Source organism: Haliaeetus albicilla, chromosome 12 (genome assembly GCF_947461875.1).
Source record: "Haliaeetus albicilla chromosome 12, bHalAlb1.1, whole genome shotgun sequence".
Taxonomy (NCBI): Eukaryota; Metazoa; Chordata; class Aves; order Accipitriformes; family Accipitridae; genus Haliaeetus; species Haliaeetus albicilla.
In genome coordinates, this window is record NC_091494.1 from 34,801,677 (window position 1) to 34,828,961 (window position 27,285).

Consider the following 27,285-nt stretch of genomic DNA (forward strand, 5'->3'; position numbering starts at 1 on the left):
GCATTCAGCTCCGCAAACCAGAACCACCCCTGGACTGCGGCTCAGCACCAGGGCAGCCCAGCATCTCCCAGCCCGGCCTGCGCCTACGGGTCAGGCTCAGCAGAAGGAGCCACTGGGAAGGCTGGATAAATACCAGCAGGCGAGGAAGATTGCTTCTCAAAGGTCACCGCTTCCTCCGCGCTGCTGCAAATTCTTCTGTTTCAATCCCTCCTCCTCTCCACGGCAGCATCCTCTGCCCTAGCCCCTGTCCCAGCAGCTCCCGCTGACCCCAGCCCCAGTGCCGAGGGGCGAAGCAGCCTCCCCATCAATCCAGGCTATTTCCAGCCTTATCATCTGACTGGGCAGTCATTTCTACTGGAAGGAAATCCCCAAGGCTGGACCATCATCCTATGAGATTTGCCAAAGGGAGCAGGCGGCTCCCAGCCTCCTGCCCTTTCCTGCTCCACTAAATCACCCCAGAGCCCTCCCAAATGTTTATTCTTTGGGAAAGCAATAAAAGAGAAGGAAACCCCAAAAGACAAACTCCCACCAGCCTGCCTTTGATTGCATTTGATATTGTTTTATTTCTTAATGCTTTCCCACTGCAGGCTGGCCGAGGAGGGAGGGAGGGCAGGAGGAAACAGCGCTTGAAGGGGGTAAAAATACAAATTTCCCACTAATAGTTATGTCTGGAGGGGTCTGTGTGCTGCTGGAGTGGCTTGGTCAGGATCTGGGGCTGCCAGTGCCTCTGAGGATGGGAGCTGGGGTCCCCCAGCTCCCCAGGCTGTGGACTTGGAGGTGAGCAGGAGCATCCCTGTGTTTGCAAAAGTGGCCGAGCACGGGGCAGCCACAGAGCACGGCACGGGTGGGCAATGGGTGCTGTTCCCCGTCTCCCAGCCCCTCGATAGCCAGGGCAGGGGGCAGCGGGGACAGGCAGGTGATGACGCCGTGACAAGCCCCATCTGCCGCACAGCCGGGTGGCACCGCTGCCACCAGCACTGTGACGCCAGTGGGAAAGGCTTGGGTGGGCATTTCCATCCGCTCTGCTCTCGCAGAACCAGACCTGGGTTTCCCAGTTTGCCTGATAGGAAAAAATCCCCCCCATCTTCGTGTGAAGCACCAAGATCCAGGTGGTCCCAGGGTGCCCCATGTCCCTCAGGGGCTGAGCAGGGGTGACAGCCGTGACACCCAGCGTGGCACCAGCGGGGATGGGGGAGCGGGGCAAGCAGACACTGGTGAGATGGAGGGAAGAGGGAAGGGAGCGTTGAGCGATGGTAGAAGTTGAGCATCCTCTGCTGCTGCTGGGAACAGCTTCCACCCCGCTCCCAGCGGCACCGAGCGCGGCCGCGGCCTGGCCTCTGCCGTTCGCACTGGGAACGGCAGCGCTGCTTTCGTGCTGGCACATCAGGCAGCTGCCTGCCGAGGGACCCTGATGGCTTGCAGTGGGCCGAGGTGATGGTGGCAGCAGGGACAGGGTTTTTTTAACCTTGAGGGAGATGAGACGGAATGAGAGCGGGACATGGGGGGGGTCCAAACCGGTGGCAAGGGCTGGGGCAAGATGGGTCCCCTCCATGTGGGGCTTTTCCTCCAGGTTGTGTCCCGAGAGACTGGCGGACGAGGGGATGGGGGGGACAGGCTTCCAGAGCGGCTTCGGGGACACAAACCCATCTACCTGCGTGTGGGAGCAACTCAAGACAACCCAGGGGATCTCACACCCGGATGGGGGGGCTCACGGGAAAAAACTCCTGGAGAACCTGGACTGGGATGTTTTAGGAAGTGGTTGATGTGTCGGAAAGACAAGGAAGCTTTGGACTGCAGCCCCAGGATGGGAGCGTGGGATTTTTACAACACAAAAACTACGAGGTAGTGAAAACCAGGATCTTTCACCCCGAGCATCCTTGCGACGCTGCCTCTGAAAAGTTGCCAGAGCTGATGCCAGGCTCCCAGAGCCCCTCCGCAGGCAGGGGCCCACCCAAAAGGCCATTCCCAGGTTCCATCCAGCCCCAGCACATCTCATAACGCTGACTCTGACTCCAGCCAGGGCTGGAGGGTGCCGGACGAGCAGGGAAGGTCAAACCCCGCAGGAGGCTAGGCTCCCTCTGCCTGGAGAGCAGGCAGCCTCCGGACTCCATCAGCTCTCCCCATACCACATGTCACAGCCCCACTGGCACCCAGGTTTGTGCACTGTCATCCTTGCGAGGAAAAAACTGCAGCTGCCCTGAAAGCAAACACCCTCTTCCAAACATACTTGAATTCTCTGAGAAGAAGTCCTGCTACAGGGATACCGAGGCCAAGGGAAGCAGGGCTGAGTTTGTCTCTGAAAATCCTCTTTAAAATGCCCTGAAACCTTGGCTTTGGTTTCTAATGAAGCCCGATGCCGCTCAGATCTCCTCCCTGCCGGGCGCTGCAGTGTGTCTCCACGTCCAGGGATGGGACCTGTCCCTGCAGCAGCCACCTCCCAGCCTTCAGCGAGCAGTGAGCAGCAGGACCTTGCCTGGCCCCAAACTGCTGGGAATACATCCCACACGGGGATTAGGATTGGCATTGTAATTCATGGCATAACAGGGAGGGATGGCTTCTGCCAAGATGTCCCAGCCCTGGCCCTGGCACATCGCACCGGGGCTTCCCAGCAAATCACCCAGCTGGGTGCACTGTGGGGTGCATCCTGCGCAGGACGGGTCTCCCAACGCCGGGGTGCGCCACGCTGTGTCCCCTCCCTGCTTTCCTTTGGGGACAGGCCAGCTGGGACACTTCTGGCCTGGCCGGGCTGTGGGGTGGTTTGCACAGCAGAGGGAAGTGCTCTGCAGAGCATCTCCCCAGCGCGCTGATGCAATGCCCTGACGTTGCTGCCTTGAGGGTTTTTCGGTCATTTCTTTCGCTTCCTTATTGCCCAACGTTCTGCAGGGTTTGCACAGGTGGCAGTCACCGTCCTCTCTTTCCCTCCGTGGGCCTCGCCAGCCCGCGCGGAGCTCTGCCTGGCTCCTCCGCAGAAGGACACGTCCTGCAGGTCCAAGCCTTGGAGCGGGAGGCAGGCAGAGCCACGGCAGCGATGTTTTTTGTCGGCCTTCGTTTGTCCCAGCCAAAGACAGGCTGATCCATCCCCTCCCAGATGCAGGGAGAAGTTGGTGCCTGGCATCTCGGCACAGGTCTCTGCTTGCCACCTGCCCCAGCTTGCAGCTGGGGACACCCCCAGCTCACCCCTCCCTCACCCCTGAGTCACGGGCAGGGAGCATCCACCCGCCCCATGGCACAGCCCACGTCAGGGAGTCCGTGCCCAGCCAAAAAACCCTAACACTCACCGGGCTCTCCCCTTCTCCACCCACTTCAAAACACAACTTCAAAGGAGCTGGGAGGAACCGAAAACTTTTTCCACCCTTTTTTCTACCAGGAACCGGGACCAGATTTGCTGAGCGAGACCCATGGAAGTGGCAGGTGAGGGGCCACTGCGAGCACGAGCTCAACGCCCTACTAGACATCAGTGAATCCAAGCTGGACCCGAGCTGCAGCATCCAGAACAGTTTTAGCACAGCGGCCTTTCTTGAAGTGTCCCTGTGCGGGTAGCATATATATGAAGGAAAAACGCAGTTTTGAATAGTGAGGCAAAGTTAATTCCTGGTCCTGGCTGTAAATTCAGTCCGCACTCGCCTGAGACCTGTGGCCAGTCGTGAATCCAGAATTTATTTTGTGGCAAAAACCAGGGTGTATTTTCCCGTATAAAAGCCTCAGCAATATAGCCATGCCAAACCCAATCTATAAAGGTCTCTCCTAAGTCCCCCAAATCCTGCCGGCACCCGGTCTCCTCCGGAGGGATGGGAGGAAGCTGGATGTGAGGCTGTTGTGCAAGAAGAGGGGCCCAGTGCCGAGGGCGATGGGAGCAGGGGCAGTTCCCCCAGAGCTCAGCTCTGCGGGGCCCTGGACGAGTCACCACTGCGAAAGCCGACAGGACCGGCTCTGCGGCCACTGTCCCTGGCCATGCGTCACCTGGATCTGGCCCGGCCGGGATGTGCCTGGACCCGCGGTGATCTCCGGGCTGTGCCAGCCCACAGTGTGCCCGCCACGCTGCCTGGCACGCTGGGGTCCCTCCTGCTTGGAAGTGGGGTTGGGGGGGCAAGTCCCAGGGTCCTAATAGTGACTGATCCTAATAGTGACCAGTCCTCATAGTGACTTGTCCTAACAGTGACTTGTCCTAATAGTGACCGGTCCTAATAGTGACCAGGCCTAATACTGCCTGGTCCTAACAGTGACCAGTCCTAATAATGACCTGTCCTTATAGTGACCAGTCCTCATAGTTACCAGTCCTAATGGTGGCCGGTCCTAATTGTGATTGGTCCTAATAGTGACTTGGCCTAATAGTGACCGGTCCTAATAGTGACCTGTCCTTATAGTGACCAGTCCTCATAGTGACCAGTTCTAAAAGAGCCTGGTCCTCATAGTGCCCCGTCCTAATAGTGCCCGGCCCTGGCAGCCCCCGGTGCCGACGGTGCCCAGTTCCCAGCGCCCAACCCCCGGTGCCCCAGAGCAGACGGCAGGGGCTCAGCCCCCCGGTGTGGGCCGAGGGCACCCGGGGCCGTGGGGCGGGGCGGGGACCGACGGGAGCACCCACGCGTGACGCCGTGGGCAGGCGCTCCGCGGGGCGGACCCCGGCGCCTAGGTCCCGCCCCCAGAGACGTCCCCCCCCGCGAGGCCCCACCCCCAGGAAGCCCCGCCCCCGCACCGCCCCCCAGGCCCCGCCCGGCCCAGGTGGAGGCGGCGGCCGGTGCCGGCGGGACCGGGAACGGGACCGGGACGGCGGCCGCGCCGAGGTGAGCGGGGCCGAGGGTGGGAGCGGAGCGGGGTGGGGCGTCGGGCTGCCTCCGCTTCGCTTCGCGACCGCCCGGTTTGTTGCTGCTTTGTGACCGGCCGCGTCCCGCCAGCTTCCTCCTCCGCGCCGCGCCTCCCGCCCTGCGGCCGCTCTGCCCGGCCCGGCCCGGCCCGGAGTACCGGCCCCGCCGGGGGTGGGTGCCTGCCCCTGCTCCTCGGAGGCGCTTTGCTGGGGTCGGGGGCGGCGCAGATCCCCCTGCCCGGGACGGCGGCCGTGCCCCGCGCCCTCCCCGGCGCCCCCGAGGCGGGCATCCGGGACGGGTGGAGGGGGGGACCCTCCTCTTCCTCCTCTTCCTCCTCTTCCTCATCACGGGGGGGAAGTGGGTGCGTGTCCCGGCGGGGTGGCCGGGTGGTGCGGAGGGGAAGCTGCGGGGTGGTGGGGGGGGCCATGCCCGCTCCCCTGCCCGCGCTGGGGAGGAAAGCCCTAACCTACTTTCTGGAGCCGATGGCCCGATAAACAAGCGGGCGTGCGGTTTTGTTTTTGTTTTGTGGGTTTTCCCCTTCCCAGGCGAGCGGGGCTGGCAGCACCCTTCGGAAGCGGCAGCAGCCTCGAAGCCACAGGCGAGGGTGCCTGGGTCCCTGCCCGCTCCCGCTCTGCCCCAGAGCATCGTCCTCCCCGACAGCCTCCTGCCGAGGCTGGGGCTTTGTTGTTGTTGCCGCTGGTTTGAGGTTTGGTTTAAAAGCTCTGGAACGCTCGCACGTGCTGCCTTAAGTGGGGAGTGCTGCCACCAGCCCTTTGCAAACAAACAAAAAACCCTTCCAGATCAGAAGGGTCCGGTCATCCGGCGTCCGTACATGCATCCCTCATGGTGCGAAGGGATGCTGGGTGCGGATGTTTCAGCCGGTTTCTTTTTCCCTGTTGGCCCTCAGCAGTTTTGGAGCAGAGGGGTGAGGCTGAACTTTACCCCGGTCCTGCCCTGCCTTGCCGCCAGGCCAGCAGGACCAGGCAGAGGCTGTCCCCCACTGCCCCAGGTTTGCCCGCACCCAGATTGCGGTGCCCACGGGTGGTCTGAGACCCTGCAGCTCTCGCTCAGCTCCTCGTGCCCACGCTCTGCAGGGGTAAGGGGACCTGAGAGGCTGCGTTGTTGCCGCTGGGTCCCTGCAGCAAGAGGAAGTGCCTGCCCTCTTCCCCAGTGCGGCGTCATCCTTCCCGCTGCGAGGCCGTGGGGAGCCAGGACGTTCTCCTGCCTATGTGTGTACCCGGGTCCTGGATGGTCATTCCCGGGGATTTCCAGGGTGAGCTCATCATATCGCCACTGGCCCGGGCTCACAGCACATCCGCCTGGCTGGAGGGTTTGGGAACGCACCCCGCCACAGTCCCATGGCTGTCCTGAGTGGGGAAATGCCGCCCGGCTCGGCTCACTCCGTCATGCCCTCTGAAGGAGCATCCTTTGGCTCCTGCCTGTTTCCCAAGTGGGAAATAACCAGCTTGGAAATGTCCCACCTCTGAAATGAGCTGGAAGGTTCAACTGCAGCCATTCCTGGGAGAAACCAGAGCCACCTTTGCCTGCTCTACCCCAGGCACCACTGGCTTCACAAGTGGCTTCCTGGGCTCCCTGGCCATGCCATTCCGAGCTCCTTTGCAATTAACGGGGCAATCAACTCCTATTGCTGCTTGCTCATTTGGAGGGTGGCTTCTGCCCATTTTGCTTCTGGTTGCTGGAAAGCAGGTGACCGAATCAAGCCTCAGTAGCCTTCCTGCTTCCCCTGGCAGGGGGGGAGGTTTCTGGCACTGCTGCAGCTGCGCTGGAAACTGCACCTGGAGGTGCTGTGAGCCGTGGGGCGAGAAAGGGTAAACCACAGTGTGGGGGGAAGCGGGGTTTGACACCAAACCAGTCGCACCGGTACAAAGTCTGCAAGACGGAGCCAAGCCTGGTGTTGCTCTCGGATGCGTGTGCGAGCGTTCGATGCGCGAGAGTGGCGTTGCCGGAGCGCAGATGCCGGCAGGAGGAACAATAGATGCCGGCGGGTGCTGGGAGAGCAGCTCGGAGGCTGGGGATGTGGAGTGCAGGGGCATGAATCTGGTGGGGAAGGGGGCTGGCTGGGTCGTCTCTGGGGGGCTGCACTCCTTGGGATGGACTGCAGGAGCTGGGGAATTCAGGTGGTGTTTAGCTGTGCTGGACTGAAAGACAAGCACGTGGCTGTCTTCTGGGTCTGCATTTTGTCCTTTGATACTGCTCCCGTTTAACTCTTACAGTGAAGCTGATGGATTCCCCAAATAAATCCTTATTCCATCCCTTAGGTTGTTGGTCTCGATCTGAAAACAACCCTCGGGATGAGCTTGAAGTCAAACCACCGCCGAAGCAAGTGGGGGACAGGTGATGGAGAACCAGCTGGTGGGGGTTTTTTGAGGGCGGGGGGGGGGTGGGATCCCTGGTCCCACGTCCTAAAGTGTCCGTGGGAGCGTGCCACACTCTGTGAGGAGGGGGCTCATCCTTCTTCTGCTGTCCCTTGCCTGCTGTGTGGGCAGCCCTGCCCAGGAGCTGCCCAGGCTGGCACAGGGCTCCTAAGACTTTTCCATGTTCTCCACAGACACCGGGAGTCCTGCAGGGACCAGAGCCCAGAGAAGGGAGTGCAGGCTTGGTGCTGGTAGGAGCTCTGCACCAAAGGAGTCAATTAGTGAAGGCTGAAAACTAATTACTTAAATCTATATGAGCCCACAAGTGATGGGATCATAAACTCTTCTCCTCTTGAAGAGCTTTTTATCTAATGACCACTGGTCCCCGCTGTCCTGCCGGGCCGGGAGATGTGTGGTAATGTGATGAGGCCCCAGCGGGGATGGGCACGATCCCTTTTAATTACAAGAATTCAGGAGTTGTGATCATTTGGGAGCATGCGGTGCTTTGGGATATGGTTGTTTCCTGGCCTCCGAGTGAGCACTGAAAACTCTGTGTGTGCCTGCAAGTGTGGAAGGAACTCGGCGCTGGTAGCCTTTTTCTCACTTAATCCCCGTTTCTTACAAAACAAAAAGCGGTTGGTTGGTGGTTGTTCTCTTAATGAGGCATTTGGAGTGGGGGATAGACCCAGAGAGGGTGCTTTGGGGAAGGTCCCCGTGCTGGGTGGCCCCGGGACCAATCCTGCCCTCTGCTTGGCCACCGCACAGGACCCCTGTCCCCCCCTCGTCCTCAGGGACCCGCACCCTGAGGGGCAGCTTTGCAGGGTGTTAGCTGAGCATGAGGCAGGGGCAACCCCAAATAACCATTTTGGGAGCGCAGAGGAGCAGCCTGCACCCCTTGTGGAAATCAAGTATTGATGGGTTTTGCATGTGAGGGCTTTCCCCCTCCTCCCTCACCCTCCAATAACTTAAATCTGGGGGAGTTGTACAGTACAATAAAGTCCTTAGAAGCTGCCTGGGGAAGGGCAGTGGGGAGTGGGAAGGCAGGGAGTCTTGCTGTATTGCAGTGCCTCGGTTTCCCCAGCTATGAAATGCCACAAATGAGTCAGAAAGTGTGAAGGTCTCCTGTGAAACCCACTGCTTATCGCCTCGAGGGGAGTTCGAGCAGCCACGGGTGCAGGACTCGCTGCTCTGGCTGTACCCTGAGATGGGGGAGCGGGCGTGCGAACTGACTCGCTCGACACCCGTGGTGCCGGAGGCTGCGCCAGGGCACGGGGCAGGGAGGGAGCAGGGCAGTGCTAAATGATGCTCCTTGGCCTTTTCCCAGGCTACTGCCATCGGGTAGGAGGGGGAAATCAGCCAGTGTGGGGGAGAGACAGTCTCCGTGCTGGACATCCAGCCCAGCGGTGACCTGTTCGGCCGGGCGGCACGTGGCTGGTCGCTCCTTGAGGGGATGCTCCTGCTCTGCACTCCCATCCTGGGGGCTGCCGTGTGCCTGGCCATCCCTCCCATCCGCAGGTGCCTTGTTGGGGTGCTGCAGCTCCCAGGGAAATGGGCCTCTCCTTCTAGCTGTGTTGGGTTTTGGGTTTTTTTTATTGGCCTTTTGCTTAAAAATAATAATTCCTGATGTATTCACCTAGTCTGAAGGACCTGTTCAGGGCAGGGGAGATGTGGCTGGTGCCCCCCGAGATGCCCAATGTGCCGGTGCCCCCCTCCCATGCCGTGGGGCTGCCTTCGTTCCCCATGTGTCATGTGCAGCTTGTGCCAGGGATTTGATGCAGTTATCCCTGTAATTCACCAGCCTGCAGGAATGCCAGGGCAGGGCTGGGAGTGACCTCCCGTTACGTGTAAGCCCAAAGGCGGCACACCGTGCTCATGGGCAGCCAGGGCAAATCCCTGACGCTCAGCGTTGGCGTGTCCTCCCCTTTCCTTGGCTCCTCCATGACGTGAAGGGGAGTCTTGCTGGGACTGGCACCGCGCTGCTGGTGTAAGGCTTTTCCATGGGTGATGCCATAACCAAAGTGAAGTTGGCTCATGCACGTGGTGGCTTAACCCAGTCCGAGCGCTTCTGGGGATGACATGGAAACGGCTCCTTAAAAATCAGCATCTCCAGCCCCTCCAGTGAGTTGTGTGGCTTCCCTGTGGGTGCAGCATCCCTTGGGTGGGATGGCAGGCAGGAGGAGGAGGAGGATGGTGGGGGAGACCCCACCACCAGCTCCTGGCAGCCAAGAGGCTGCAAAGTGCATTGCTGGCACAGGTCCACGGCGATGCTGCGGCGGGGGGAGAGCATCACACGGTTTCCGTAGGCGCCGGTGAATGTAGGATCCCCCGTGCCGGGGGTATGCTGTCTTGGATGGGGATGAGCTGTTCCCGGTCGGGCTTTCTTCTGCTGGGTGTGGACCTGGGTGCTTCTGTCCCTGTGGCAATTGGGAGTGAAGAGAACGAGGCCGAGGAGTAGCCCACGTTTGGCTGCTGGTGCTTGGGAGGAGGGAGGGGTGGGCAGGGAGCAGCCTCCCCGGGGTTGCACTGGGACCAGGGGAGTACTGAGGCTTAATGGGGTGTTGGAGGGGCACCCCCCAGCCTGCTGCCAGCAGAGGTGCCACCTTCATCCATGGCACAAAGGGATGCCGCAAGGTCCTTGTCGCCTCTCCTCAGGGAGCTGCTGGCCCCAGGGGAGGATCGAAGGAGGCTGCTGGCATCTACCCAGGCAAGCAGCCGTGTTGTACAAGCCTTGAAATGGCTGCGTTGAGATAAGGAGCCTGTTCCCAGAGATAGGGAGCTTTAGCTGAGGGAGCTCATCGTGCCGCCGGTCCGGGGCTCGTCTTGTGCCTGGGATGAACTGAATTTGTGGGGGGGGGCTGAGCACCACCTCCCACTGCTGCATCCCACACAGCACAGGGATGCTCAGAGCTCACGGTGAGGGAACCCTCTGCAAATATGGGATGTTTCTCCCAGCCCGGTGCTGCTCCACATGGCTTGGTGCTCTCCAAAACAGGCAGCGGGGGATTGAGGAAGTCTGCAAGTCTGGCCTGAGCCCTCACGCCAAGAGGCAAAATGAGTGTTTTGCAGAAGAACTGGAGGAAGAAATGTCCGTCCCCCCCCCATCCCCATTGTCCTCTCACACCAAGAATTGTGCTTTGAAGAGGGAAGTGAGAATGAACTCAGTAATGACCTGTGGCATGGGGATCGCAGGCAGGTGGCCTCCAGGCAGGCTGCCTGCTTTGCCTCGGGTAAATAATGACCTGGGACCCCTCAGCTCCTTCCAGAAAGCGCAGCCGGGGCCGAAGCACTCACACCGTCATGACCATGCACCCCATGTTTAAGCCAAGCTAAGGAGGAATCAGAGTAGCTCTGAGTAATTACTCAGTTCTTAGATAAAACCCAAGTTAAATCAATCCTGGTAGCCTGAGGAATCCATGGAAAAGAGCTTTCCTTGGGTCTGGAGAGTGCTGCAACCCTGCCTGCAGTGCTGCCGGGGAGCAGCCGACCCCTCTGCACGTTTGCCGGTGGAGCTGCCCTTGATTCCCTCGCTGCCGGTAGAGACTTTTGCCCTTTGCTTTTTCCGAAGCCGTTGGCGTGACTCAAAGCCTCCAGGTGCACATTTCCCCCTTGGCTTGGGCTCCAGCCTGAGAAAAGGGCGGGCAGGCTCAGGGTCCCCCCGCGCAGCCATGGCCCCTCCAGCAGCACCCGTCGCCCCGGCTGGTACGTCTCCACCATGGGAAACAGAGAGTGGGTTTGTGTGGTGCTGTCTATTTGGGGTTATTCTGCTGTGAGGGTGCGTGGAGCCCCAGAACCTCCCAGGAAGGGGGAGCAGGGAGGTGTGGGGCGGGTGGGCAGTGGTGGAGAGAGACCCCGGCTCACCAAGGCTTGCCACCCACCCCAGTGGGTCAGGAAGCCTTTGGGTGCTGGCACTTGCTCTGCCCTGTTGAGGGGGGTGGTTGTTGCACTGGTAAAAATTAATGAGGATGGGAAACGGGCTGCAGCTGGGATGCGGGAAATCCTCCGTGTGGCTCTTTCCACCCACTCCCAGATCTCACAGGCAAATCCTTCCCTCTCCATGCAGATACCAGCGGCATCACCCAGGACTGCTGGGGAGACCGGGGCCACACACGCTCCCGGCGATCAAACCCTTGCAGCGAGGAAGCCCAGCACACGGCTGCCTCGTGCAACGGTGTGAGCAGCCGTGCACCCTCCCCAGCCCTTGCTTCCCTTCTCCGCAGGCAGGCCAGGCTCTGCCTGCTGCACCTTTATCAGCAGCATCCAGTGTAGCCCCCCTGGCCGGTGCGCTCTGTCTATCTCCCCTGGTAGCTTTGCTTCCTTTCAGGGCGTGCCGTGCGCTCCAAGCTCGCCCAGGCTGAACAAACCCGCTGCGGTTGCCCAATGTTCTGCCCGACGTAGAAAATGGGAGAGGATTTCCTAATGGCAGCGTGGGCGAGGTGTGTGCCGGCTGCTTGCACACCCCAGGGACCAGCTGCGTTCTTGCCACCCGTCAGGCATCCGTACCCCGTCTTGTTACCCCAGCAGCCGCGCTGGAGACGGGGAATAAAGCTCCTGTGGGTGTCGGTGCCGACCGTGTGGCTCAGTGAAGCGGGAGAGGGAAGGGGCAACTTAAAATACCCCCTGAAACACAGCGGTCCTCTCTCAAGACTCGGAGTGAAACCTTGCATCTTGCAGGTTTGCTGACTGATCCCATTGCGGCAGGGTTGGCACATATGGGAAAAAGATGGAGTTGCGTTCTCTATGGTGGGGGGAGAAAAAAAATCAGCTTGGTGTCATGGTACCAGGGTGTGAAATGGCCGTGCGTGGGCTGGGGGGGTGGTTTCTGTGCCGTGGGTATGGGGCTGTACAGGGACATGAATTCCCTTAGGGACAGGAGGGTTCCTGCAGCGGTGCCGTAAAGTGTGTTTTTCCTTTAAAAGAAAGCCTAAATACTGAAAGCACAAAAAATAAGTGGAGGTTGAGAGGAGAGAGGCAGCAGATGGATCCTGGCTGTTCCTCGGCTTGTGGGGTTGGTGCTCTCTGGGTCTCCCCATTTGAGTGGGTCCACAAGGGAATGAGGCACACATGGGTCTGCTCTTTCCGAGAAGAAAGAAAAATAGTTAAGATATGTAGTTCCCCACCCCAGAAGTATTTTTCCTTTTTTTTTTTTTAATATCTTTTCATTTCAAGAGCTATTTGTCTTGGGCTGCTTCTCTCAGATCTGAAATCTGAGACTGGAAAATGGTAAAAAGCTTTTAGTAAAGGGAGCAGAAGGGGGGGGAAGGTGCTGGGCGGCTGCTTGGGGTCTTCTACTTGGGTGCAAATCTGCGGGAGCTTGATGCTTGAAGCAATTGGACCGATCGACTTTCCTATCCAGGGCTCTTGATAACCAGGAGCACCTTTTAACGAGGCTCCAGCCTTAAGAGAAGTCTTTAACGCACTTGTGAATCATTTATGGGCAGCTGTTAGCAAGCGGCAGCGGCATGCTCTGCCTAATGGACTCTTGGGTGCGAGCGTCAGTGATGGCTGCGGGGGTGTTTCGGGGGCTCCACGGCATCGCTGACCCCTCGCTCATTCCCCTATGGAGATGGAGAGGGAAGAGCAGGGGCTTGTCATGCTCAGGGTGCTGGGTGTGATGGGTGCTCGTGGGGGTCCCACTCCCAGCCCCGTGCCCTTGGGTGGCTCAGAGCTGCTTTCTCCTCCTGGCTTAATTGCACCAGCCTGATGCACTTTTATTCCAGTGCCAGTAATGCTGCCACCCCCCGTGCCAACAGGCTCGGGGAGAGCAACCCCGATCCTCTGAGCCTCTCTGCACCCACTGTGTGCTGTGTACATCCCCCTCCGACCATGGCTGCTCTGCAGGGTTGTCTCCAGTGTCTCGTACAACGGTCGTGCGTGGTTGTCCCCAGCTCTGCTCTGCAGGTCGCCGCTTGGCCTTGCTGACGGTCCCTTTGCGTTGCTCGGAGCATCCCGGTGTGTCCCACGGTGACGCCTTGTATGAGCCACATCACTTTTTCCATCGCTTTCTTCCTTGGGTGTGCTTCCTTGGGTCAGCGTCTGTCATGATTCACCCCGGGGCTGGGGCTGGGAGCCAGCCCTGGTCACCCTCCCTGTGCCTCGCCTGGTTAAAGACTAAAACCGCGTCCCAGTTGCTCACCAGTGCCCTGCATGTACCTGCCCTCTTAGGAGGGGATGGGGGCTTCATCCGCTTGTTGCTGGGGCAAGGGCAGTGTCCCTCCCTGCTGGATGTCAGGCTTTGGCGAGCTTCAGTGAACGGGACAACTTTGAGAGGGAAGATAGTGATGGTGGGGGATCTCTTCTTCTTATCAACCACACCAAGTTACCAAGTTATCGCTCCCCCACGAGTGATGGCAGCGTCCCCAGTGCATTTTTCTGTCTCCCTGGAAATCTTTTCCAGCCTGCAGTGACACTGCGCTGTCCTGGGACCCCTCTTACAGCTGAAAGCACAGCTCCTACCAAGCTCAGGACACGCTCGTGGGTGCCGAGTCCCGTGTCCGTCGCCCCCCCGCTGCCGTCACCACCTTGTCTCCGCAGCAGGGCGTTCGTTCGTGCAGTCAGCACGTCGCCTCTCACTTCCCTTTCCCGTCCCCAGGGCAGAGCCACCACGTCCACCCCGAGTCTCCCGAGGGACCCGCGGCCGCCAGCGCCGAGGGGCAGCCGGGCTGTGCCCTGTGCGTGGGGCTGCCGGTGCCAGGGCTGCTGGGCAGAGAACGATGCTCCCGGTGGCATAGCCCTCTGTCCCGGGGCTGGGACGGCGAAGGGGACCCGGGGACGAAGGGGGCCGAGCTCATGCAGGCTTGCTCTGGGTGGAGGCACCGGCTAGCCTGTTCTCACGCCGAGCGCGCTGGGTGAGAGCGGTGCCAGTGCCAGAGGGGTTGGGTGCCAGCACCAAACACGTGGGGAGCTGGAAAACGCTTTCCCAGCACCGTCTCCGAGGGATTTCTCCGGCTGGCACAGGGTAAAACCTCTTGTGGGTCGGGATCTGTGCTCGGGGGGGTGGCTGCTTCCCCCGACCCATGTGGCCAAAGGGACTTCAGCCCCTCAGGGGCTGCTGCCCTCCTCCCCCCCCTCTCTCAATGCCAAATATTGCGTTAACGCAGAAAGCCGTGAAAACTGCTCCAGCCGCGCCGCGTGACCGGGACGGCAGGTGCCAGCCGCGTTGTGCCAGCTCCGCCGGAGCTGCGTCACCTCGCCTGCAGCTCGGGGGAGGCCGGGTCCGTCCCTCCACCCACGCTGCGTGGGGAGCCGGTGGGGAGTGGGACCGGGCTTTTAAATGTACTGCAAACCTGCTTCGCCAGGAAGCACGGAGGTCCTTGCCAAGGGCTGCCTGGGGTGTGATGGGAGAAATTAAGGATGGGATTATGGGCCAGGGGTGTAAAAGCGGGGTGTAAAAAGCACCATGTCCTCTTGCACCTCTGAGCAACACCGTTTGGCTCCAATTTCTGTGCTGCTGGCTGTGTCGGACCCTATCACAGATAGCCGTTCCCCAGGGGCGGAGGAGGATGAGGGTGTCCCAGGGCTCGCTCTGACCCTGGTGTGTTCCCATCCGCGGCTCTCCGGAGCAGCTGGCATCTCGAGCTCATTGCTGGCTGCCCCGGGAGGAAAACAAACAGCGTCTCCAGCAGGATGGAAAGTTTTGCTTGCTGAGGCTGGACCGCCCAGCTGGCATTCTCCCAGCTTAGCAGCTATTAAATACCTCGGCGAGGTACTCATGTTCCGTGCCCGCTGTTTGCGGGTGTCTCGCTCCCCGAGAGCTTGGCCTGGCAGCAGTGGGCAAAAACTCCCTGCCTGTCCTGCATGGTTCCCCTGCCACGGAGCAAGGTGCATCACTGCAAATGGTGGCTTTTCATCCTTCTGCTGCCCTGTGCCAGTGGCTGGTCCCTGTCCCTGGTGTCCGGCTACCAGCAGCCCCGTCCCCAGGGAGCGTTGAGCTCAGCTTTCCTTCCCCCTGGGATGCTCCTGCAGGCCTCTCCTTTCCCACGCGTGGCTTTTCATTGCAGCCTCTCTCCCCACCAGGTGAGGCAGGAGGAGTTCATCCGTGCTCCGGGGCTCCCATGCGTGAAGGACGGAGGAGAACGAGGAAGAGGAAGGCTGCCGTGGGTGTTTGCTATTGAGGAGTGCTGCGTGGGATCCCTGCCACTCTTATGAGGTAGGGAGACCCTGGTGGGCAGCAGCACTGACTGACCCCCCAGGAGAAATTTGGGAGCTGGTTGCTCCCAGCTTTGGCGCTTAATGGCAGCGAGGAGTGAGGCAGGAGCTGAGCTGCCGGCAGCACCCAAGGGTGCTGCTTCGGTGCTTCTGGGGAGGAGGGAAGACAGGCAGTGTGCTGGGATGCTGCCTGCAATCACAGGCGCTGCCTGCAGCCACATCTCGCCTGGTCCTAGTGGCGTTTGTGTGACAGCTGCCTCGCATCGTCCCATCCGGATCCCCACCATGAACTGATTTATTGCCAAAGCCGGAGAGGAGCAGGGTTAATTTCGGAATGAGGACCCTGCCCCACCACCAGCTGGGGCTGCTGGTGCCCCTCAATGGAGGGGTCTTAGCGAAGCCACCGCTCGGGTTGCATCTGGCGTTTCCTCTGCCACACACGCGTCTCGCATGTCTCCGGCGTCTCACCCCGTCCCTGCCCTGCTGGAAGGGAGCCCAGCACCCATTTTAATGCAGGGGCAGGCAGGAGCAGCAGGCTGTCACCCGGCCCAGGAGCCGGCGGAGGGCAGCAATGCTCTCTAGTGCCACTGGCTCCAGGATCCCACGTCCCCAGGGAGCTGGTCCTGGACTCCCACATCACCAGGGAGCTGCTCCCACGGGGAACCTCTGCTTCCAAACCCAGGCTTTGCTTGTGGTGGGGTCTGAGGGGAGGGTTGCACTTGGGACTCGGAGCGCTGGGGGAACTACAAAAGTGCAGCTGTGCCTGCCTCCTGCTTGGGCATGTGCTGCCAAGGGGGGGACCCTGTTGCAGAGGGGTTGGGGGGGGGTTCTATCGCCCAGCTGACTGCTTGAGCACCCTTAGTCAAGGAGAGCAGAGCAGGGTACGAGGCCATATGGCTGGGCTGGTTACTGGGGTCCTGGGCAGAGAGAGGGGCCAGGCCCATGGGTCGAGCTGGAGTTTTGCAGCCAGTGGCACTGCTGGACTCTGAGCTCCAATTCGGTGGTGGTGGGAGGCAGCAGAGGAGCCCCAGCGGGACGCCTGGTCCCCCCAGGGGACTCTGCCATCACCCTGGGGTGGAGAGGGCCAGCTCCTCTCTCCTCTTGGGAGCAGATCCCGTGGGGATGCCAGTCCTCGTGGCCAGCCTGCAGCAGGGCTCGGTGCACACTGCATAGGGTGAGCGTGGCACGTGGCACTGTCCCTGTAGCCTTGGCTGTGCCAGGGGGGACGAGGGATGAGGGATGCTTGTAAGACCTGTGCAAGTCCTCTGGGCACTGGCACGTGGTTGCAGGGGCATGGGAAGAGGTCAGAGGGGGCCATGCCTCTCTTTGAGAGCCCCTGTAGCTCCTAATAGGATCTGGGACTCGCTCCCTTGTGCTCAGATGGAATTACCTTTCCCACAAGGTCCTGCCCAGCAGAGCCAGGCTGCAGGGACCCTCGGGAGGGGATTGCTTGAGGAATTAACCACCTCTTGGCCATTAAGCTTCCCCCTCCTTGCATATGGTGCAGGGAGCATTCAGTCTGCCAGCCTGGTTTGTATGTGCATGTGCCGGAGGGGAATGTCCCGCATCTCCCCTCCCATGGGACACCCTGACACACAGCGGGTCCCAGCTCCGTGGCTGGAGGTGGCACGGGCTGCCCCAGCCTCTCTCACTGCAGCAGGAGCCATCCCCCACATGGGGGCCGTGGTGCAGGCAGGGATGTGAATCGGCTGTTTCCAGACTTTGTGTGTCCTCTGCCTGGCTGCGTCCCCCCCCTTCCCACCCTTCCCTGCACAGGCAAAGTGAGCTCTTTGCAGACCCGTCAGGAGCACCTGCAATCCCCCCTCGGCTCCCTTGCTGTGCCAAACCGTGGGGGCCAGTGCCCCTGTGTCCGAGAGCCACAGCTGTGTGCCGTGGGCCTGGCCAGGGCTCACGGGGATCTCCCCCATGTCTCCCATGCTCGTGCAGAGTTGGTCGGGTGCATCCTGACAGGGTGTGAAACTCATGTCCTACCAGCATGTGCTGGGGTGATGGGGATGCTCTGACCCTATCACTCCTGCTATCCCTTGCTCTGCTCCCAGCAGGTGAAGGGGTGGTGCTGGTGGTCCTGGGGGACTGGGAGTGAGTGAGTGGGTGGGTGATGGAAGCCCTCCTGTCCACTCAAACCTGGGGAGGGGGTGCAGGTTTGGGGGACACAGTGGCTGGGCTGATGGTGGTGATGTCTCAGCAGCACAGCCAGTGGCATGGGGGGCTGAGACTGGTGAGATCCCTCTGGTGAGCTCTCATGTCCTGCTGGGACCCAGCCTTTCCCCATACACGAGCTCCTGGGGAGATAATTCTTCCCCTCTCACTGACTCCTTGCACCTTCCCAGCCTGCCAACTGCCACCGGCCCGAGATGTCAGCCAGCGACAAGAACGGGGGCGGCCACTCCAGCAGCAGCCGCCTGCAGAGCAAGAAGCCCCCCAACCTCTCCATCATCATCCCCCCCCGGGAGGCAGAGGAGGATGGTGCCCGCAAGGAGGTGAGCGATGGGGAGCTGCATCCATGCCACGCTGGGCTTAGGGGGCTGCCATCCCCAGGGAACCCACCTGTGCCATCCTGCCCCTAACACCCTGCTCTGCCTTCCAGCCCTCCAAGGTCCCCATCTACCGAAAGAGCAAGAGCCTGCAGGAGCCCCGCTCGAAGGGATGCGACGGCTCGGAGCGACGGCCCGGCTTCCGCCGGCAGACTTCCCTGTCCCAGAGCATCCGCAAGTGAGGACCGGGAAGCGGCGGTGTGAGGGCAGGGCAGGGTCTGGCAGTGGCTGCGTCACCGGAGGGGTCCCTTGGCCCCCATTGGGGTGTTTGTGTCTGTGGGTACTGGCAGAGGTCTTGGGGTGGGGATGGAGAGCTGAGGTTGGGAAGGGAATGCTTTGGAGTGTTTCATGCAGCTCTGCTTTGACTCGCTAGTGTCTCCCTGGGGAAAATTCTGCAACAGGATTGTTTAGTATTAATTCAAACTGTTGTTTTACACCTTGGGAAAATTTCTCTGCCCCGTTTATGTAGGACCTTCAAAAGCACCTTGAGCTGGATGCCTGCTGCAGCCCAGAGCTGATGCACTGTCCTGTGCAAAAAACTGCAAGTCTCGATGGAGTTACCTCTCCAGAGAGACCCAAAAGCCAGCGACCCCTCTGCAGCATCCCTTCCCCTTCCCTGACCCACAGCCAGGTCAAAACTAGCCCTGCTGCGGGCTGAGCTGAGACACCCCAACCCAAATCACCTGCCGGAGGGGATGCCCGAGTGGGATGGTGGTACCTGGGGTGGGGGGACCAGCTGGGTGACAAGTGTGCCCATTGTGTGTCCAGGGGCACGGCGCAATGGTTTGGCATCAGCAGCGACTGGGAGGGGAAGCGGCAGCAGTGGCAACGCAAGAGCTTGCAGCACTGCAGCATGAGATACGGCAAGCTGAAGCCTGCCTACCGGGACATGGAGCTGCCCAGCCAGGAGGTGCCCTCCTTCCAAGGCACCGAGTCGCCCAAGCCTGCCAAGATGCCCAAGGTAGAGCTCGGGGCATGGGGTCCGGCTCCCAGCCTTGCTCCCCCAGCACCAACACCTCTTCCCTCTTCCAGATTGTGGACCCGCTGGCCAGGGGCCGTCCCTTCCGCCATCCCGACGAGACCGAACGCCCCCACACACCCCACCACATCCTGCCCCCACTCACCCCCGGCGTCGTGTCCTTGGCATCCTTCAACAGCATCCGCTCCGGCTACGGCCGCCTGCCACGCAGGAAGAGGGAGTCTGTTGCCCACATGAGCTTCAAGGCGGCCGCAGCCCTTCTCCGTGTGAGTTTTGGGGAGCTGGATGGGGTCGTCTTCCTCCTGACTCGGGTTTCAGCTCTGTCCCTCGCCTGTCATCTTTGCTTCTTGGCTTTTTGCTTTGTGCAGAAGTCGCTGTCTCTCCAGGGTAGGTTTGAGGGGGGAGGTTGGTGGTTTTTAACCTGAGCTCTGCTTAAAAAGAGAAGAAAATGGTACCGCCAAAGCGGAACTATCTTGCACGGCATCCCTAGAAAAAAGCAGCTTCTGGGTTTCACTGCTGAGGAGCCAGGAGACTTCTTTTGCTGCAGAGGAAGCTTCTCCAGTGGCTTTCTAGCCCCTGGGGAGCCCAGGGCAAGCCTCGGAGTCGGGTTTGTAGGACCGATACCAAACAGGGGATTTAGAGTTCGCTTGTGCTGACTAACATGGTCATGGTCCAATGCTGGCTCTCAGGAGCTAAAGGCAGCACCTGCTGCCAGCTCCTGCTGCCTGCCTTTCCCACGCAGTGGGATACGGTGGCTGGTTGGGATTTAATGCTTGCCACTCAGCTTTGGGGAGGGAAGCTACGAGAAACCCTCGGTACTGCAAAAACTGGGGGGCTTCTGGCTGCTTACCCTCATTTGCTTCCCCTGCCAAAGGGACGCTCTGCCCTGGAGCCGCTGGCTCCCAAGCAGAGGAGCAACAAGAGGAGCTTTGTGTACCCCAGCTTCATGGACGAGGACATGGTGGACGCTGCTGATACCCTGGACTCGTCCTTCTTCAGTAAGGCAAGCGCCGTTCCACGCTGGCTGCCAGAGCGGGGAGGGGTCCCGGTGCCCCTGCATGGGGGCTGGACGTGGAGTGGGGCTCTGATGGGGACTCCCATGTTGGTGCTTCACCCTGCCCGGGAGCAGGGGCATTGGTGGCCTCTGCAGAGCCCCAGTCTCGGTGATGTTCCTCGGGGGTGGCAGGGAGCGATGCTGGCATCGTGGGCACGTTTCACACTCCGTGTTGTGCAGTTAATGGGGTGTCAGTGGGGATCCCCCATCCCCAGGCTCCGGGGCCAGGTGGAGCTAGGCTGCCCTGGTGATGGGCATGCTCGAGCAGAGGGAGGTTTCTCACCCATCGCACACATCCAAGAACACTTCTCTGTCCTCTTTCCAGATGGACATGCACGACGAAACGTACTCCATGCCCGATGATGTCTTTGAGTCACCGCCTCTATCGGCCACGTATTTACGCATGCACCCGGTGGGGGAGGATGCCAGGGTGTCCCCCGAGGTGGAGCAGCCCACCCCGTGAGTACCAGCTTTCGGCAGGTGCTGCCCCCGAGGCTGCCCAGGTCCCCTGCCATGGTCAGGACGATGTCCCCGATGTCCCCAGCCATCCCTGCCATGGGGCACTGGGCACTTCCAGCATGCTCCTAGGAGGATAAAGCCAAGAGTGCCTAGCCCTCATCCCAGGCACCCTCTGGCCTTCCCCAACTCTGGGCTGTGGCAATGGGGTTGCACATGGGGGATATCTCAGCTGGCCCCTTTTGGCAGGTGTGATGGGTTTCTCCTCTCTTTGCAGGCGGGAGGGTGTCCGGCTCGCTTCGGCCTCTGCTGGCGCTGGCCCGGCTCCCCGGCGAGGCAGGCGCATTGCTTCCAAAGTGAAGCACTTCGCCTTCGATCGCAAGAAACGCTACTATGGGCTGGGGGTGGTGGGGAAGTGGCTGAACAGGACGTACCGTCGCAGCCTGAGCAGCATCGTGCAGTCGCAGCTGGAGATCACCGACAGCCATCGGTGAGGGGGGACTGATGGGATGGGGATGGGCATGGGGCTCCTTGCGGCTCCCCAGCTGTAACTCAGACATGTGTCCCCCTCGATGCCTGGGGATCAGGGCTTAAGGGACTGCAGTGTCCCTTTGCCCAGCCATCCCTGAGCTGCTCAAATTTTGGGTCCTTTCCTGCGCAGGCCATATTTCACGTACTGGATCACCTTTGTCCACATCCTCATCACCTTGCTGGTCATTGGCACCTATGGCATCGCCCCCATCGGCTTCACCCAGCATGTGACGACAGAGTTAGTAAGTTTAAGAGCTACCAGCCAGGGCTGTCCCCTCCCAGCTCTCTGGTGACATGTCTGACTCTGAAATGGCAACCAGCTAGCTGCTGAGGATAGCAAGGCTGGTGTCTGGGGGGTGCCTTCAACACCTTGGAGGGGTGATCCTCCCTCTGGGGTTAATCCTGGGAACCTGCAGCCGGTTGTGTTGCTCCCCTGGCACCCAGGCTGGAGAGAAGAGCAGGCATCCATCTTCCTGGGGGAACCGTGACCACCAGTGTCCCATGCTGTCGTGCTCCCTGCTAGGGCTGGGAGCATTTTGGGGTTCTGCTGGCTCCTGCTGTTTGAGAGGCTCCCTGCAAGCAGAGGGAGAGGGGGCTGCACCCCAACACCCCCGGCCCCCTCAGCGGGAGCTGACCCTGGCCTGACTCGGCAGGTGCTGAGGAACAAGGGCGTCTACGAGAGCGTCAAGTACATCCAGCAGGAAAACTTCTGGATCGGGCCCAGTTCGGTAAGGGCTCTGCCGGACCACCACCCCTCACCCCCCAGCCCGAGGCTCTGCCCTTTGCCAGCCTCTGCTCCCCCTGCCCTGACCAAGGCAGGTACCCGGGCTGCTCCTGTCCCCAGGGGGAGAGCTCAACCCCTCGTCCCAGCCTGCTGCCCCGGACCCTCGGTGCTCCCATCCCTCTGGGACCTGCTGCCCAGTCCCAGCCCAGGCTGGGGGCTCAGCGGTGCTTCCCAGAGCCGCAGAAATGCGGTGGGAGGGTCAGGAGAGACCCCGTCCCCTTCCTGCCCACCTTCCCCTCACTGGGGTAACAGAGACTTGGGGCTATCGCCTCTGGGGATCCCCTACCCCTGCTGAGCTCTCCCCAGGGGCAGCTGGAGGGAGGGGAGGTGCAGGGGGGGCCATGGAGCATCCCCTCGACTGGCATCTCCCTCCCAGATCGACCTGATCCACCTGGGAGCCAAGTTCTCCCCCTGCATCCGGAAGGATCGGCAGGTGGAGCAGCTCATCCAGCGCGAGCGGGACCGGGAACGTGGCTCTGGCTGCTGCGTCCAGAACGACAACTCGGGCTGCATCCAGACCCTGCCGCAGGACTGTTCGGTGCGTGCCGCTGCAGGCGCTGGGAAGTGCTGGGGATTCCTGGGGAGAAGGGGAGACCATCTCCGCCTTGCACGGCACCAAGGAAGGATGCATGCGGGGTCAGAGCCGCAAGTTTGCTGCCGCATCCTCAGTCTCTCCATCCTCCCCGCAGGAGACGCTGGCGACGTTCATCAAGTGGCCAGGCACCAACGCGCCAGCCATGGGCTCGGGTAAGAAGCGGACGTCGGGGGCCGTGTGTCATCAGGACCCCAGGTAGGAATGACGGCTGGGGAGAGGCGGCGCGGTCACCCGGCTGTATGTGGGGCACAGTGGAGGTGCTGCCTGGGGCTGCATTTCCACCTTGGATGCCTTGAATTTGCTTGTCCGAGGGGCTGGGGCTTCTTACACACCACGGGAGGGTGATAAGGAAGAGGGAATCGGTGAGGGAACTGAGGTGGGGTACTGTCCTGAATGTAGGCAGCAATGGGTGAGCTGGAAATACAGCCGAGGAGTGCTCTTGTCCTGTGCTGGCACCTGCCTGCCTTCTGCCTGTCCCGCTCTGCGGGGCGTGAGCTTGGATGGGTGATGCGGAGAGGGGACATCGATGGGGTTTTCTGGCAGATGTTGAGTGCCTTGGGGTTCACCTGCAAAACTGTAGGACATGGTTATAGGGGTGCTGTAGGACACCAAAGTGCAGGATCCCTCCCAAGCCAGGGAGGGATCAGGAAGGGGCAGGTCTCGGGGCTGGCTGTCCCCAAGCAGGATTACTAGTCTGGGGGAAGGGATGTGCTGAGGGAGACCCATCCTGACCCCCCACCCATCTCCTTCTGCAAGGACATGCGAGGAACCAGCATCCAACCCACCCCACGTGTGGCCAGACGACATCACCAAGTGGCCGGTAAGAGCCCAGTGCCACCATAAGCTGGGTGCCACTGTGGTGGCGGATGACAAGCCAGGCATGGGGGCTGCGGGGAGAGCCTGGGGCCAGACCCTGACCTTGGCTCCTCTCCCTCCTACTTGTAGATCTGCACCTACGAGACCAAAACCAACCACACGGGCTTTGCCCACATGGACTGCCAGATCAAGGGCAGGCCCTGCTGCATTGGCACCAAGGGCAGGTGGGTTGCAGCGATGGGGGCACCCGGCTTGGGCTCGGCTCCCCACTCTGCCCCGCTGCCTGTTGTTGCCCCGTTGGTGTCCAGAGCTGTGCCGGGGCAGAGGGAGGTTATGGAGCATCGGGCTTGGGGTGGGAATCGTGATGGCAGCAGGAATGGCTGCTGGGAGCAGAGGGGGATGCTCGGGGGAACAGGGACTGAGCCCTGCCCTGAGCGAGCCCGCTGCCTGCCCTCTGCCCAGCTGCGAGATCACGACGCGGGAGTACTGCGAGTTCATGCACGGCTACTTCCATGAGGAGGCAACACTCTGCTCGCAGGTGAGTGGGGCTGGGGATGTGATGCTAGTGGCTGGGTCATGCATTGTTGTGCTGATGTCAAAGGGCTTTATAATATCCTACCAGGAATGGGACGTGGTTGGGATGGGTGTGAGTAGGAAGGATGCAAAGTGCAGGGACGTGCCCAGCTATCGGCTGGACTCCTGCTGCCGCTGCGAGCCTGCCTTGCTGGTGTGGGGCAGGAGGAAACGTAGGACTTGAGCCAGCTTCACATGGGCAGCACCGGTGTCCTTGGGGAAAGCACATCCTGGGCAGGAAAACGGCCCTCCAGCATCTCCTGGGGTACTGGGGATGCTCGGTTGCTCCCTCCCCAGTACCCGGGCAGTGCCGGTGCCCCACACCCCCCAGGGTCCCCCCCCACAACTGACACGTGGCATCGTCAGTCACACATTCCCTGTGACCCATCCTTTGCTCCCTGTGGCTCTGGGGTGTGGGCCGGGCCCCCGTCACCCCCCCAACCCTGCCTGCCTTTGCAGGTGCACTGCCTGGACGAGGTGTGCGGCCTCCTGCCCTTCCTCAACCCAGAGGTCCCCGACCAGTTGTACCGCCTGTGGCTGTCCCTGTTCCTGCACGCCGGGTGAGCCACGGACCCCCGCACCCCCAGGGGATGGGGGGTGACTTGGGACCGGAGTATCCATTGGGATGGTCTGTGATCCCCGAAGGGTTGGGAGAGAAGAGGGGAGGACACCCCCTGACTACAGGGACATGAGCCATCGGTGGAGGGTGTTTTATAAGATGTCTCGTGCCCCGGGGCAGCAGGTGGGAGGGCTGGGCAGGGGCTCGGGCCGGGCAGGGGTCTCTAATGCAAGGTGTCTCCCCCCAGCATCATCCACTGCCTGGTGTCGGTGACTTTCCAGATGACAGTGCTGAGGGACCTGGAGAAGCTGGCGGGCTGGCATCGCATCTCCATCATTTTCATCCTCAGCGGCATCACGGGCAATCTGGCCAGTGCCATCTTCCTGCCGTACAGGGCGGAGGTGAGGGTTGGGGGGCACTCTGCCTGCATCGCCCCGAATCCAGCCAGCTCCCCGGGGACCAAAGGACACCCCTCCCCATCCCTGTCCTGGAAGAGGTTTGGGGAGGGGGCTGCAGCACAGAGCTCTCATCCCCCGGCAGGTTTTGCTGAGGGTGGGGGTGGGAGGCTGGTGCCCCCGTGGCGGGGGGGGGGGGTGTCTCTGCCCCACGTGTGGAGTTCGCACATGCCGTGTGGGTCACGCGTCGCCACGTGTCTGTGTGCGTGCGGGGTCCCCGGGCGGGCAGATGGCTAATCTGCTGGCAGCAAACCCTACCGGGCTTTAAATGAGATCACGCCGAGCGCCCTAATCCCTCTGGGGGTGTGTTGGGACGGGGCCGGAGGGCTGTGACCTGGGAGGGGGGAGATGCTGCCTGGCTGCTGAGTCATGGAAAGTACCGGCTCTGCCAAAACAGCACCGGCATGCTCCCCTCCTCTTCCTCCTGTGCCAGGGCTCCCACCCTTGAGCCCCACAGCAGCGTGAGTGCAGCCCTTGGAGGGTTGCAGGAGCCAAATGCATTTTGCAAGGGGAGGAGACGGTCCCTGGGGACACGGGGACGTGTCTGGGGTGACGTGCGCAGGGTCTGGCCATGACTTCCCCCATCCCTGCAGGTGGGCCCTGCTGGGTCCCAGTTCGGCTTGCTGGCCTGCCTCTTTGTGGAGCTCTTCCAGAGCTGGCAAGTCCTGGAGAAACCCTGGAAAGCCTTCCTCAACCTCTTCGGCATCGTCCTCTTCCTCTTCATCTGTGGCCTTTTGCCATGGATCGATAACATCGCTCACCTCTTTGGCTTCCTCAGCGGCCTCCTCCTCTCCTTCGCCTTCCTGCCCTACATCACCTTCGGCACGGTGGACAAGTACCGCAAGCGAGCCATGATCATCGTCTCCTTGCTGGTCTTCGTGGGGCTTTTCGCCTCGCTGGCGGTCTGGCTCTACGTCTACCCCGTGAACTGGCGCTGGGTGGAGTATCTCACCTGCCTACCCTTCACCAGCAAGTTCTGCGAGAAGTACGAGCTGGAGCAGGTCCTGCACTGACCCCGCCAGCAGGGACGGGGCTGGGAGAGGCACTGATGGTGATGCTTTCCATGGGGTGGGTCTTCACCAGCCTGCAGGAGATGGATGGGGCAGACCCTGGGCACGGCTTCATCCTTGGGGCTGGTGGGTTTGGGCTTACCCCTGTTAAATGCCAGGGATGCAGTGGAGAGTGGGGCTGGAGCCACTCTGCCTTGCACCCCTTTGGGGCTGCCTCTTGGCACTGAAGAGCCATAACTGGTTTGGGGACCGACCCCAGCTGTTGCCTGTGTGGGGAAAGGGCCGAGGGAAGTGGGATTTTGCTACGTCCACGGCCAGGCTGGGCTCCCAGCCCTGGGGCAAGGGGCCTCGAAAGCTCCTGGGAACGAAGCTACCGAGGTCTCCTGCCTGTGCCCCTGCCTACCTGGGACCCCATCCTGCCTCGGTGCCCCCAGGTGCTGCAGCTCATACTGTGAACACAACCCCCTTTTTTGCAGGGGCACTTTTTTTTATCTGCAGTTCTTTAGGCCGAGGGTTTCCCCCACTTTGGGGTCCCTGGCGCCTCTGCTGTGGCTCTGTGGTGTTCAGAGCTGAGCTTTGAAGGTGTTTTTCAGTCCCACTCTCAAATCTGATGCTCCCCTGAGGCCACGGAAGGAGGCTTGTGCTTTCCCACCTGGGTTCCTCACTGGATGAAGAGGCAGGACTCGGGCTAGGGGAGCTTCTTTTCCCCTTATTTCAGTGAAATTCCCTTTTTGGAAGCAGAAGCGGCACGTACTGTGTGTGTAGTGCCATGCTGGGAGGCAGGCATGGAGAAAAACACCCTGGGGGGCTTGTGTGGCTGTTCCTGAAGCCCACAGACCCCTCGGGAAGCTGTCAGTGCTCCCACCTTTCACGTCTGCCTCAAGTCCCTGCTGTTACCCCTCTCCCTTTTTCAAAGCGTAGAGACCCAGGTAACCCCCCCTGCCTCAAATGGTGCTGGACAGATGGAGAAGCGCAGGATGGGGCAGTCGCCTTCCCCCTTCCCTGCCCGAGGCCGCACATCCCTGCCTGCCCCCAGCCCTGGGCTGCTGCTCCCCAGCATCTCCTCCTCCCTCCCACCGGCCCCAACACGAAGGCAGGTCCTTCCCGGGGTCCGGGTGACTCCTCTGGGCTGGTTTGGACCCAGGCTGGTGCCGGGCTGTCTCTCCCCTTGTAGGTGTTGCTTTGGTGTTGGTGGGTCTCAGCGCTGTCAAATGGGGGAAGGTGTGAATCCCTCTCCTGGGATAAGTATTCAAGGGCTGGGAGCTCGGCTCCCTCTGTCCACATCTGCTCTCCAAGTGACCCCAGGAGATCTGTGGCACCCTCCCTGTGTCCCTCCCTCCACCATGGCCAGTTTTCAGCCCCTCTCTGACCCTCTGGTGCTGCTCCAGCCAAAGACAGACACTTCACCTCATTTGTCTCTTTTTGATACTTTTTTTAAAAGCTGTGGGGTTTTTTCCCTCTTAATAAATTTCTACCTGTATTTAATGAGACACAAGGCCTCTTCTCCCTTCTCAGGTACAGGGATGCAGCACTTTTAGGGGTTCTGGTTGTTCTGGTGATGGTTGGTGTAACAGGGAGAGAGGCAGAGATGGGAGT

The 27,285-nt window shown here is 61.0% G+C and overlaps 1 protein-coding gene across 1 annotated transcript; it reads left to right on the forward strand.

The window, feature by feature from the left end:
• Positions 1-4,688: 4,688 nt before the first annotated feature.
• Positions 4,689-27,179, forward strand: RHBDF2 (rhomboid 5 homolog 2). The gene is made up of 19 exons (XM_069798997.1): positions 4,689-4,781; positions 15,191-15,323; positions 17,674-17,823; positions 17,931-18,055; positions 18,646-18,838; positions 18,910-19,122; positions 19,731-19,859; positions 20,236-20,369; positions 20,644-20,856; positions 21,028-21,139; positions 21,551-21,625; positions 22,058-22,219; positions 22,371-22,471; positions 23,033-23,096; positions 23,222-23,316; positions 23,555-23,630; positions 24,125-24,225; positions 24,472-24,625; positions 25,273-27,179. The coding sequence occupies exons 3-19, from the start codon at positions 17,698-17,700 to the stop codon at positions 25,690-25,692; spliced, it is 2,493 nt and encodes an 830-aa protein (XP_069655098.1). The 5' UTR covers positions 4,689-4,781; positions 15,191-15,323; positions 17,674-17,697; the 3' UTR covers positions 25,693-27,179.
• Positions 27,180-27,285: the final 106 nt, after the last annotated feature.

Excerpts from the sequence above, each read along its gene's own strand:
- RHBDF2 (XM_069798997.1), top strand. The coding sequence starts at position 17,698 with ATGTCAGCCAGCGACAAGAACGGGGGCGGCCACTCCAGCAGCAGCCGC. Across the intron at positions 22,220-22,370 it reads CCCTGCCGCAGGACTGTTCG|GAGACGCTGGCGACGTTCAT; the intron begins GTGCGTGCCGCT and ends TCCTCCCCGCAG. Across the intron at positions 23,097-23,221 it reads ACGACATCACCAAGTGGCCG|ATCTGCACCTACGAGACCAA; the intron begins GTAAGAGCCCAG and ends TCCTACTTGTAG.